This window comes from Pezoporus occidentalis, unplaced genomic scaffold (genome assembly GCF_034315485.1).
Source record: "Pezoporus occidentalis ecotype Australia unplaced genomic scaffold, CSIRO_AGI_Poc_V1 ctg243, whole genome shotgun sequence".
NCBI lineage: Eukaryota > Metazoa > Chordata > Aves > Psittaciformes > Psittacidae > Pezoporus > Pezoporus occidentalis.
In genome coordinates, this window is record NW_026914319.1 from 112,126 (window position 1) to 125,421 (window position 13,296).

General features: G+C 40.0%; 1 protein-coding gene across 3 annotated transcripts; it reads left to right on the top strand.

Moving 5' to 3' along the window:
- The first annotated feature begins 636 nt into the window (after positions 1-636).
- On the top strand, positions 637-8,561 carry NUP42 (nucleoporin 42). Of its 3 annotated transcripts, XM_062622544.1 has the most exons (7): positions 641-852; positions 1,683-1,926; positions 3,238-3,332; positions 3,642-3,718; positions 5,785-5,871; positions 7,531-7,615; positions 7,745-8,561. In XM_062622544.1, the coding sequence occupies exons 1-7, from the start codon at positions 741-743 to the stop codon at positions 8,311-8,313; spliced, it is 1,269 nt and encodes a 422-aa protein (XP_062478528.1). In that variant the 5' UTR covers positions 641-740; the 3' UTR covers positions 8,314-8,561. The 3 variants fall into 3 exon arrangements, with proteins under 3 accessions (XP_062478530.1, XP_062478529.1, XP_062478528.1); XM_062622546.1 differs by lacking the exon at positions 7,531-7,615 and having other exon boundaries at positions 637-852; positions 7,745-7,895; XM_062622545.1 differs by lacking the exons at positions 3,642-3,718; positions 7,531-7,615 and having other exon boundaries at positions 639-852.
- The last annotated feature ends 4,735 nt before the right edge of the window (positions 8,562-13,296 follow it).

The window sequence follows — 13,296 nt, forward strand, 5'->3', positions numbered from 1 at the left end:
CAGCCTCTTGGTTTTCTTCCTTTATCCTAACAAGTCTGCATCTACAGGAAGTAGCAGATGCACTCATGGCTTGGTATCAGTTCCTGCAACTCAGTTCTTTATTCAGGAGAAAGTGAATGTTGTCATTTCCTCCCCTTTCCATTTTTCGGAGCCACAAAACAAAGGTGTCACTCCTCTAACAAGCAGCTGGAGTCAACTGTGTACTTCTCAGAGTGTACAGGCTCTATGTTCTTTCGTAGATGCTTTTAAAATTGTGATGCCCCCTCTGACTTTGTTTTCAAGCTACTGAAAAGCTTCCACCTACAAGGGAGGAGCAGATGGTTGAACCGCACCTTGTTGATACCCTTGAGTGTACCTTGAGTGCCCCACAAGGGGCGCTCCCGGTGGCAGGGCCGTTTGCTCATACACGGCTCAACCTCGGTGCTCGCCTTCACGTACACTGCTAGTTCCGTGAGGATTTTCCCCATGGCATTTACCGCGCCACAGTTTCCATCCACCATGGTTAGATCCGGTTCGGTGTCTGAGCTGTTCGTGCCCCAGACCGGGCCTGTACGGCCATGTGCACCGATATACGTGTCCCACAGGCTGCCAGCGGGCCTCACACGTTCCCTCGGACCGCGCCGAGGCTGCCGTGCCTGCTGTGACGCCAGTTGCCTGGGGCGGTGGCCGGGACGCTGCCTCCTCCCCCTTCGGCGCCATCTTCTGACGTCCGTGCGGCGTTGTTTGGCGGCGGGGCCTTCATGGCCATCTGTCAGTTCTTCCTGCAGGGCCGCTGCCGCTTCGGGGAGAGGTGCTGGAACGAGCATCCTCGCGGCGGCGTACGATACGGGCCCTCCGCGACCTCCTACCAAGGTACTCCCGAACGCGGCGGCCTGCAGAGGCCTGCAGCCTCCGGCCTGGCCCGGTGCGGGGACTCAGTGCTTGGCCTGAGCTGTCGGCGGTAGTGCCTGCGGGGGCGCTTGTGGGGTTGGGTTCTGGCGGAGGTACCGCAAGTTGTGCCACGGTAACGGAGGAAATAGGCCAGTAACTCCGGAAACCTCGCTGATAGGAACAGCACCTGCGCCTTGTACCCTTTGAAGGGTAGCTTAGTTCGAATGGGATACGCGCCTTTGGAAGCTTTTGGTACGCGAGAGACGTGATGGGGAGCAGAGGGATACAGTCGTGTGAGGACAGTAACAGGGCTGCCGTTGCTCATCACCCGTTGAAGGAGGATCAGGAATTGTCTGTCACACACAAATGGGTCCAGGGTCTCAAAACTTAACTTGGGAGGTCTTAGCTATGCGCAGAGCCTCAGCTGTAACAATGTAGGCAGGAGCCCTTACTGTAAAGGTACTGTGAGTTAAATTCATTCTTTTCCTTCTGGGGTAGTTACTTTATGGAACAACATAAGCAAAACTGAAATAGTCTCTTTTCTGCAGTGCCCCGTGTTGTTGGTATGGTGACGTGAGGTGATGGTATGGTGATGATTCTTTACTTCTGATACCAGAACTAACCAGGGTAATGCACTAGGTTAAGCTTAATTAATAATCAGGTTAACTCATTAGGAAATAACCTACATTTTCTTTTCAAGCATCTGATTGCCAGCATAAAAATAATTGTACTCACAGTTTTTGTTGATGTTATATTGGTTAATACCTTAATGAGTTTTAATTTCTGTTGTTTGTTTCTCTTTTAATTGGAAGGTACAAGCAGAGGAGGATGGGGTAGCGCTAACCAGAGACACACCAATGTTATCCAGCCATCTACCTTTAAGTCTAATGTGTGGGGTGGCAGCAGAGATTATGGAAGAGGACTTTCTGCCTCCTCTGGCTTTGGATCATCAGGGGGCAGCAGCGGAAATGGGGACTTTTCACAGAACAGATTTTCTGTATTAGTGAACAATCAAAACATTGCTGATGGCTACAAAGATGAAGAGGAGAGACTTCTGTAAGTTATAGTCCTGTCTTACTGAAAACGTTTATAATGAGCAGTTTGAAAGCTTACTGACTTATTAGGAATAGTATGTGTAGAGGACATGATTGTGAGGAAGAAAGTGGGATGTGTAAAAAGAACCATAGAAAACATTGCTCCATTTGGTTCTCTTGAGTTATGCTGGTGTGGGAAGAAAGCAATCCTTGCTTTGAACCTGGATTGGGCAGCTGGACAACTGCATATTACTAAGGTGGCATGGTGTTTAAGTTGTGGGCAGGAAGATAAGGAAGGAAACAAAGATGTCAGTACTTAAAAAGAAGGGGTCGGAGCCCCTTGGACAGCATCTCAACCATTAAAAAACCAAAGCACAACACTCTGAGAAAGTGAACGATTTGTTTTAGTTTTCCTGACAATTAAGATAACAAATTGTTCTGCCATTAGTAAAACTATTGAAACCTGGTTTCGCATGCGTCTGTTTTTGAGTCAATTGAGAGTGACTGGGAGGTTCAAGATGATTACAGAGCAGGTGATGAGAAGCAACAAGCAGTGTTGCTGATTTCCTGAAGAAGCAAGGTTTTGGAACCACTTTCCATTGTATTTTAAGATACATTAAGAAAATGCTTAACAGGTTATTTATTCACTTTCTCAAACATGAATGCATGTTGTGTTACAAACATCCAGAATACTTAGAATCTTTGTTACTGTGTAGCCATCTGCTTGTCCATTTCAGTTTTTCAACCATTCCTTGTTTGTTTACATTTGGATTTACTTTTGCTGATGTAGCTTCTATTTTGCAATGTCTGGATTATTACACTTTCGATTCTTTTCCAAAAACTTGTATAGAATGCATCACTTTCCCTTTTTTCTTCCCTGATTTTTGCTATTTAATAATGTGTGCACACTCCTCTATATTGTAAAATCAACCAGTATTGAGAAGGTTTTAAATTCTGTTGTGATTTACAGCTTCAGGGAAATACTGTGACATCATCTGCCATACAAGAACTAAAAATACATTGCCTGTTTTGGGATTTATTTTCTTCTTTGAAGGCGCTGTTTGATTTACTTGCAGTCAGATGATAAAGAAAATGCTTTGTAGGGACATTTATGTATCTTGCCACATAAGTGCTTTTTTTTTTCCTACAAACAACTGAGTACTTCTCTTGTTCATTCCAACTAGTGTCTGTCTTCATTAATTTTCATGGCAGCAGGTATTTGAATCTGGCTTTGGATTTAAACCAGGCAGTTGCTTCTGGTGGTATTGTTTTGACCATATATTTTCACCTGCATCTGTTTTTTTATTTTGTTTTCTTTTATTTTGTTTTCTAGTGAAAGTGTAGTGAAAGACATGGAAACTTGGGAATCTTCAGGACAATGGATATTTTCATCGTATTCACCAGTGAAAGAAAAGCTGAATGTCTCAGGTAATATTTTTACTGTTGCTATGTATTGCTGCTGTTTAGGATTTTTCTTACACTTGTCCACACTGTTGTACCTCTGCAGAACCATTTGCAAGGTGATGATTGGCTTTGTGGTAAAACAAAGGAATGTTGGATTATGGCAAGTTTGTTTTGGACATTCACATATTTGAGGTTCTATAATACATCCTTTTTGTGTCCCTAGCTGTGACCGACTTATTACAGATAATGTACCATGGCACATTTCTTCATACCTATTGAGGAACTGCCCTCAGTATTTTCTTGGAGAGGTTTTTGATTATCCTTTTCTTACAGGCTTTCGAGATTTCTCGCCAGAAGAGTTGCATCTGGAGTATTATAACTGCAGAGCAAACAATAACATTCAGAACTATGTAAGTATTTTAAAAATGCTGACTTGTGTAGACACATTTTGGGGTAGGACTTGTTACTGTTCTTTGAGTGGCAAATCTCGACTCATTTAATTACCAAACTCTAGCAGATTATGAGAATGCCAAAATGTTTTTAAATTACTGAGCACCAAATAGAATGCGAAAATAGCTATTAGTCTGTATGCTGTACCATAACTTCCTATTTCTGTCTGACAGCACAAGCTCAAACTGTCAGATCTGAGCTTCTAAAACTGGTGGCCTAGTGTCTTGACACATCAGCTCTACAGGAAGTGGTGGCAATAGACTTTTAGCTAGTTTCAGATAAATGTGTGGTCTTTTCTCAGTCTAGACATTCCTTGACCTAGTCTTGTTCCTGCTTTTGTATATTATTTGTAGTCACTTGAATACTGTCTTAAAAGTTTAATACTGCATGTGCTGTTAGTTTGATTGTTACAGCTGGTTATATAGTGCTGTAGGTAGAACACAGGGAAGTTTATTTGATCTTGTTATTTTACATACCTTTGTTGCAGGAGATTAATGTGGAAAATAGATAATTCTTTAATGGTGGTATAAACATTTCTAGAGAAGAAGTAACATGTATGTTTTTAAATAAGTGTATTTAAATTTATATGTATTGTTCGTCTAGCATAGTCCCATCAATATCAAGGAAGCTAGCAGAGTTTAATGTTTTGTGCTAGGAAAGCAATTAGGCTACTGAATAGATGAAAGTACAAACTAACTCAAGCTACAATGCACTCTTTCCTCTTCTCCGTGGTTCTGTATTACACAAGGAATTGCTGTTGTCACCACTCTTGCTTCATGTGTTTAGAATTATCCAAATTGCATTTTCAGAGACAGGAGATAAAGCTAAAAAAAACCCAACCCAGCAACAAACCTTCAATTAAAATGAACTGCAGTGATTTAACAGTACACTCTGCCTGGCTGTTAGAAAGCAGAAATTTTTGGTCTCACTGAAGCACTAAATGCAAGTCTCAATGTGTAGTTGAAAACTGTATGATACAGTTCTGTTACAAAGTGTTTTAAGTACTTGTCTTGTACAAAGCATGTTTCTATTCTTAAGCTGGGTCAGAATCTAAATTTTCCAGTCTGTTGTGCAAGAGCTGATACCAAGCAACATGATCTTCCAGCATGTGCCTAGACACAAAAGAGTTACTGATGTTTGTGATGTAAGATTCTTTTGAAAAATTAAGGAATTTATTTGCAAAAAGATAACTTGTTCCACTCTTACAGGCATTTAGGGCACTCTTATGTTTTATTGTTTATTTTTTAAGGAAGATTCATTTAGGCCGAGCTTTGAATAAGGTGTGTTGATAAATTTAAATATAGGAAATTCAGGTTAGGAATTCTTGGAAAGTTATTTTTAAGACATTCCAGTTTCTTGTTTAATACTTTCATCATAGTTATCAAAACACAGGCACTATTTATTGGTAGCATATATTCTGTGCATTAGTCAGTTGGATTACATGAAATGGGCTGATTTAAATTAAGGACTTAAAATATTAAGCTTTGCAAAATTTAAGGTTGGTTCTATTAAAGTGTGTAAATTACAATATTATGAAAGTGAGTGGGGGGCTTTCTGAAAATGTGGGAGCAGCTAAAGCAAATCTTAGGACTTCAGCTTAATGAGCAAGTACATAAGTATACAGGCCAGAAATAAAGCAAGGATTGAAAAGTTTCTTCACATATACTTAAAACTTACATATTTAGTGTGTAGTTTGTTGTTGAGGTTTTTTTTTCCCAAGTGCCTAATAGAGCTAGTGATAGAACTTAGATTTAGAAAGCCCAAGATTTTTTTTGTAATCATACTGCTATGTAAAGAAAGTTGATTTAAGGGCAATAGTAAGAGAATTTAAAGGACTTCTGTGTTAATATAACAAATATTGCAGCTCCTCACCTTGAAGTTTCAGGAAAGCAAAAATCTTGTCTTCTTGGCTTAACAAAATTTCTGGAAAATTTCTTTCAGTTCAGTTGTCAGATCACTCTTTATTTTCTTTTTTATTAAGTCTTCACCACTAATAAAAACATGCTTTTCTTTTCCCCCTTTTTAGATAAATTCTGTCCAACAGTTAGCAGACCAATGGAAAACTCGGCTGCTCCAGTTGAAAGTTTTAAATGCATCAACAAAAGCAGCCTTGGTAAGTCCTAATGAAAGGTAAAATATATCTGTTCCTGATGTCATCTCTTTATTCATCTTGGGCAAATGTGGTTGGTTTAGATTCATGTTTTTTTAGACACATCCTACTAAACTGTCCTGCAAATTAGCATTTGCATTTTAATTTCTGCTAAAAAGATATCTAAGACATGGTAGTTGGAATATGCCACTTTGTTTTTAATAAAGAAAACTTGCAAATATTCCATAGAATCAAAGTATTTAACTATGCTTCTACTGCCTCTATAGAAATAGGTAATAGGTATTGCTTTGAAGATTGCAGGATACTCTTTTACAACCACATATACATGATTCTTCTAGGGCATCCTTGTTTGCACCTAAATAGCTGAGACATGACGGTGTCTAATTCCTACATTCACTGTCAATCTATGAACTGTTCTGAATATGTCAGCTACGATGTGTTATATTCTGGTACTTGTAGCCGTGAAGAAGCACTTGGTGTGAAAGTGTTTGTTTGGCGACTGGTGGCATGAAGGCCTTGACAGTAATCTTAGAATGCTCCTGGAAATGTTAGAGAAGGTAGAAAAGGTGTAAGGAGGAATTACATAAGAAAATAATAACTGCAGTTTGAAAACTGCCCCGTCTGTCCATCTGTGTGATTTTGTAGGTATAGGAACATGACTGAATATTCTAGCACTGCCTGAGCCAGGTGAACATGAAAGTCTGTGAATGCAGTTTTGGGTCTTAACTCCACCTTTCTCTGGAGTTATGAAATTCATGAATTTCAGGCAGGTATTGTAAAACCCTTTAGTTAACTAGGGAAAACGGTGAGTCAGGAGGGTTCCATGTTAGCAAGGCAGCAGCTGCATCCCCAGGTTTGAAATACTATCATTGCAAGCCATATGAAAGCAACCATAGCTTAAGGTTGGGATCTGATCATGTAGATGTACAGTAAGAGGCTAATATCCACCCCACCATTTTTTCCATGTGCTGATTTTGACTATTCTAAGGTATAATCAGCAGACCAGACCAGAATTGTCCTCCAGGCCATCTTAGGAGAAATAGAGCATTTTGGTAATGCGAGAATGAGAAATTGATAAGCTAGGTGGGAGAGAAACTGGGTAAAATTCAGAGATACAAAGAGTCATTGGTCCTGAGAAGGTGATAACACTCTCATGAATCTAGATGTGTCAGAAGAGAATCCTGGGGTTAAAGGCAGTATTAAGTGGCCAGGGAGACAGAATAAGTTGATTTAAGTGGAATATGCAGGATGTGCCTGAAGTTTCAATAGTATGATCATACTGCCCTGGTATTTTTAATGCTGAAGGTGAAAGAAGCAAGGTGAGAGAACAAGGTAAATCAAAGCAATGATATACGGTCATAAAACACTCACTGAAATACGTAAAAGATGGGAACAAGAGCTCAAATTGGTGTTTGAGTCACTGTCTGACAGAAAAGTCTATAAACTGTAATATGTTTGTGTTTCTGGAGAGTTTTAGAATAGTGTATAGGCACAGAGCATTTTGTTGATCGCTGCAAGAGCATGCAATTGTGATGGAAGTCTTCAGTGTCTAAGTTGTATTAAGTTGGACTAGGCAACTATATTTTTGCTTCAAGTATTCATTGAAAGACATTTCCCTGTTTTGGAATCTTATTTTCATTTATATATTTGTAATTTTTTAAGCTATCCGAACTAAAGAACACAGTCACTCAATCGTTGCCTGCCTTTGGATTTGGAGGACAGCAGTCGTTGAGCTTTGGGTTGTCAAGTAAGTCCCCGCTTTAAGAGCCAGCAGTTAAACATTGAGTTTTTCTTCTGCATTATTGAAATACAGCAGTGGTTAGTTCCACAGATGTGCTCATTCTAACATTTTTTTGTATCAACTTCATAATTGCAGGCTTTCCTGTGATCAGCAGCAGTAGCAGTGTTAGCAGTTTCTCCTTTAAAACAAGTTCCAGTCTCGTCAATGCATCGTCTGGAAACACCTCTGCTTTTGGGAGCTCTTCTGGTGGTTGTAATCCTCCTGCATTTGGTGCGACATCCTCTCTTAGTGTATCCCAATCTGCTGGTTTTGGCAGCCCAGCAGCTCCGACTGCAGCCTCCTTCTCATTTAAAACTTCTGAAAAAACTAGTGGTTTTGGAACTTCTGGGTTTTCAGGGTTTGGCACTACTTCTGCTGTGAGCTCTTCAAACATCACTCCACCTAAAGTCTTTGGAGATTTTAGTGCACCAGTAGCAACTTCTCCCTCCCATTCAGGCAGTACTCTATTTGGACAGACTGCCAGTGACTCTGGACAGACCTTAATGTCAGCGCCTTCTGCAGTCACAAACAATACTTCATCAGAAAAGTTATTTACACCAAAGAGCGAACTGTCAGCTGAAGACTTGAAACAATTTGAAGCAAAAAAGTTTACAATTGGAAAGATTCCTCTTAAGCCACCACCATTAGAACTCTTAAATATTTAGAACTTTTAAAGTTTATTCTGAAATAACATGGTTTTGTTACTTCTCCGATACCTCACTCCACCGCTTTGTGATTGAATAATGAAATAGAGTAAATCCAGCTGAAAACAAACTTGAGTTTTTGTTTCTTCTCCATGTCTTCTGCAGTGATAAACTCAAAGGTACAAACATTACAACACTATTTTATAGTTTCTTGGTTATTTTGGAATGTACCTTTTATGTTCCAAGAAATGAACTAATGAACATTTTAAGTTCCCTTTTATATTCTGTACTGTGAAATTCTGGTCAAAAACTATATTAAGAAGGCTTTGTCAAAAGTGTGAGTGCTTTGGTTAGATATTCGGAGTCTACTGTGGATAGAATGCTAGAAAGAAACAGCTGCACTGCCAGACTGCTTGTTGTTGGACCACTTTGTCATTTGCCTCTTACTTGGTGCAGCTTTTGACAACTGTGTTTGGAGAGAGGGCTCCTATGTGGTCTCTACCCAGCTACATCTTCCTCTCACCCAGGAGTCCGTTACCTGTCCCAGCTGATCTAGTTCAGCTAGTGTTAGCTGTTCTGCTTCAGGTCATAATGCACACATTAGTGTAATACAGTTAGGGGAGGGCAGCCTTGAAACCATTCATCATGAATAAGGAGCTTGTGGTTTGCTGTTTTGGCACCTCTTTGATCAAACTTTGCAAGCAATTGTAAAATCATGCACTACATGTATGTGAATTGAGAACCAGAAAACAAAATTCTGTCAAAATTGATGGGTGTGTATATTGGCTTTAGTGATATTTTGCCTAGATGCTGTAAAGCAGGGGTCAGAAATTTTCTAGAGAGGGTACAAAGCCAGGTGAAGAGAACATTTGTTCTTGACCAGGGCCCTCCCAGTAGTGGTTTAAAATTACTAAACCTCAAGAGAAAAGCAAAAGTTTACTCCAGGATCTACATAAATAAATTGATTGTCCCTTTAACACTTGAAGATAGATAACTTTTCAGTTCTTGCTATGGACCCTGTAGTCCTACTTAAGACTTTGCTATATCTGTGCTTCCTACCAAAGGTCCATAATGCTAAGATAGTGTGAATGAATTTAACTTTTAGAATGATAGGCCATGTGTGGGTGCTGCAGGTGTCATAGAAATCCAGGTGCCTCAGTCCACATGCTCAGTGTAGATGTTATGTTATAATACTGGTTTGTTTATATGAATTTTTCTGGTGATTGTTTTGTAAATGAAATAAAGCATCTGGTTTTTATTATTGTTGGTAGTGACCCAGGGCAGGCTTCCTGCAGCTCACAAACAAAATACTGGTACAGTAGCCCAGAGTTCCATTTAATTCTTATGGAATGTGTTTCCAAGTGAGATGTCCAGAGCAAACTAAGACAGGTACATCTGTCAGGGCTCACTCAGCTTACCTGGATTTTGACACAGGAACTGAGGACCATACCAAAATCTGTATTTGCATATATCCCATCTCTTTACAGAAGTTGTTAAATAAATGTTTACAAAAGGGAGTTTAACAACAAACAAATACATTTGTGGCTTGTCAGATGAATTCCATCACTCCATGAACTCATCCTATTACACGCTATATACACTTTCCCCTGTTTCATTCGTGAAGCTTTAGTGATTCTCCAACCCAGCTACCATGACTTTTAAAGTTCCTATAATTTTTGTTACATTAAAACAGCATTCTAACCTGGCAAGAGTATATTTTAGGGTAAAAGTACAGAATTAAGCGTTGCTAATAAACCTGAAGGATCCCTTGGCATGTTTTAGAGGACTGTGAATGGTTTTGCCTTACGTGTAAAGTAGTAATAATTTTGAAGTCACCTGTGCTTTTTCTCCTGATCTTTTATTCCTAATGACCATTCTCTTGAATGACTACTTTAACAGAGCAACAGTCTTAAGTCCCAGTTAAGGACAGACTCACCTCTGGTGAATGCCCAGGCTAAGTTGAAGTGTCTTTATGCGTAAGGCTGCTGCAAGGTTTTTGAGCTGCTGTACCTCACTGCTGCTGCTTTGTTACACAGGAGCTTAAAGTAGTTTGCTTTTGAAGTGATGAACTGAAGCCTTTGGTCTTTCTTCAGAGTAGCTCAGTAGGCCATTGCTGTTAAGCTGTGCCAAGAGCTTTCAAGGCTCAAAAATGTGCAAGAGCTTTTTTAAATGGAAGAACTTAAAAATTGTAAGAACATGAAAAATCTGGATAATCTACTGTACATGCCCAAAAGAACACTGCCAGATCTTCTCAAACATGATTCTAACCTACAGCAGAGAAGATAACTTTGAAGTCTTGTGTCACACTGCAATTAAGAAATAGAATCATAGAATGGTTTGTGTTGGAAAGGACCTTAAAGCTCATCCAGTTCCAACCCCCTGCCACAGGCAGAGACACCTTCCACTAGAGCAGGTTGCTCCAGGCCCCAGTCCAGCCTGGCCTTGAACACTGCCAGGGATGGGGCAGCCACAGCTTCTCTGGGCAACCTGTGCCAGCGCCTCAGCACCCTCACAACAAGGGAGGTACTCCCAATTTAGGTTTGTTTTTTAAAATGCATCTTTTTTCTCACCCTCAGAAAAGAAAAAAAAAAAAAAAAATCAGTATTGCAGAGATACTGAGAGTCAGTGTTTCATCCCAAATGGGCTTCTGACCATCTCAAAAGATGGCAGAGAGCAGTGTGATGCAACTTAGCTAGCAAAAAGCAAGCTGTGTATTTGGCTGCAGAAGTAGCAATAAGGATAGGATAGAACAGGAAGAAATGGTATTGTTCTAGTGGGCTTACTAAGCTTCAGAAAATAAGCAACAATTTGTCAGTAGATCAAAGCAATCTTTCCCAATATTTGTACTAAATTTCCTTTTTTGTTGCTGTTCTGCTGTTCATCCTGTTCTGCTTTTGGTGTATTTGATATCAAAGTTGCTTGCAAGTACAAAGGTAGCTAAATAATATCTTCCTTTTAGCTACAATCCTTTCATTTTTCTTAACTTTTCCTTTTTGCGACTGCTTTTTTGTTTGACATATGGCTGCTTTCCAGAAAGTCATAATATTCTGGTCTGGCATATAAAAACACAGTAAGGTGGCAGCAAACTCACAGATCTCACTTACTGTACTTCATTTTAGAACAGGAAACAGGAGATGAATATCCAAGCAAAGAGGTGTAACGTGTCCCGATTAGTACAACATGGTCTGTGAAATGGGCTAGAACATTCAAGCTCCATGTGATATTTTCAAGTACTTCCCTTACTTTGAAATAACAGGATTTATGAGTCACTGAAATTCCTGTGGTGTGGTACCAACAATTAATTTGAAGAATGATTTGAAGTTTTGGTTTCCAAGAGATCCTGGATTAATCCTCAGGCAGCAGCACTTGAGACTGGCTGCATGCAAGAGAAAAACCCTCCACTACCCCAGCAAAGGAAGCAGCCCAGTATCTAGCAAAGGGAATTTTCTCTGCCCTTTTTCCTCCAGGTGATGGTAGCAGCACAGGGGGATCTCAAAATACAAGCTAGTAGCAGAGAAGAGAGGAAAAAGGGAAACAAGCCTGAGAAAGCATTACAATTCTGTCTTAAATATCATAGTAACCCTGTGCTCTGTAGTTTCATTACATGCAGCAGAAAGTGGCAAGGCAGCCTTACACTGAAGAAACTGCAAATAAGCTTCAGAGAATAAAGCTAAGGGTATTGACAACAATAAATTAACCACAGCCAGCACGATAAGGAAAGAAGAGCTTTCACAAACGTGTCTGGGGGGAAAGGAATACAAAAAGGCCTATTAATACAGGAGCACTGAATTGAGATTGATAACTCTGAAATGGAGGAAATCTAGTTAAAAACACTTGGAATGAGGGGCAGTTGAAAATCAATAAGGATGAAATGCAGTAGCTGATAAAAGGCAAGTAAGAAAATATTTGTGAAATGTGAGCTTACTGCAGCACAGGAGGAGTCCAGATAATCTACTGTACGGGTCAGCAAGGGAATCAGCTAATGGACTTGCTATAGTTCTGGTAATTATTCAGATAAGTGATAGAGCACCAGGGAAAAGGTACTTGTTCTGCTGATGGTTGCAAATACTTTGAGAAGATTCTAAAGACATCATCTGGTAGCAAAGATGTAAATTTTCTGTATCAAACACCTTACTAAAGGGTAAGGTGTTTGATACAGGCATTTACAAGGTGAAGGACGTTAGCAGTGATTAGGGTTAGTGATTAGCCATAAACACTGACAACTAAGTGAACACTTTTTGTTTATACTCCATCTAATGTCCTGATGTAGAGGGTAAACTGTAATTTGTATTTACCTGGCCCACAGAGGAGGAAGAAAGCCATAGGTAGTGTTTAGACAATATGAGTACATATCTAATTGTATTTGAGCTCATATACAACAACTGAAGATAAAAATTAGACTACTGGTATTCAGAAAGACAGAAAACTGTAGAGTTGAGAAGTACCAACAGTGAGATATGAAGCCACAGTGGCTTAGATCAGTATAATGTAGTTTGAGCTGTAGGAATCTCCTACAGCTGTGCTAATGCTGTGCTTGGTTCTGAGCACACAGTTGCCAGAGCTGCATGACGAGTAGAAGGAGATTCAGAGGGCAGGCAAAGCAATTGTAAAGGAGGATTTAGGCAGAAACTTCAGAGCTGAATAATTCCTACTTGGTGAAAGCATTGGCTGTGGGATGGAATGACTGACTTATTGAAAGGGTACCCTCTCAAAAAGGAGGAAATGGGAAACTAGGAAGCAGAATATTGTGGTACTTGCTTGGAGGTGTCTTGAACAGGAAGTTTCCCACCTGGGAAAGTCCTTTTCTTCCTCTGTTAAGATCTGGCCATGTCAAAACCAAAACACTAGGAACAAATCCCTACCTGTCAGGACTACTACTTCATGTTCTCAGCGTTGCAACAGTAGTCAACGCAAGTAGATCTGATCCGTTGTCTTTGAACCAAAACACACAAGCACAACAGTGTAATGCTGGGCATTTGGGGCAGGCAGCTCTATGTGCCTGCC

What these genes read in the sequence shown, in the direction of transcription:
- NUP42 (XM_062622544.1), top strand. Translation starts at nt 741, where the DNA reads ATGGCCATCTGTCAGTTCTTCCTGCAGGGCCGCTGCCGCTTCGGGGAG. An exon ending in CTCCGCGACCTCCTACCAAG is followed by an intron (nt 853 to 1,682) that starts GTACTCCCGAAC and finishes TTTAATTGGAAG; the next exon opens with GTACAAGCAGAGGAGGATGG. An exon ending in GATGAAGAGGAGAGACTTCT is followed by an intron (nt 1,927 to 3,237) that starts GTAAGTTATAGT and finishes TTTGTTTTCTAG; the next exon opens with TGAAAGTGTAGTGAAAGACA.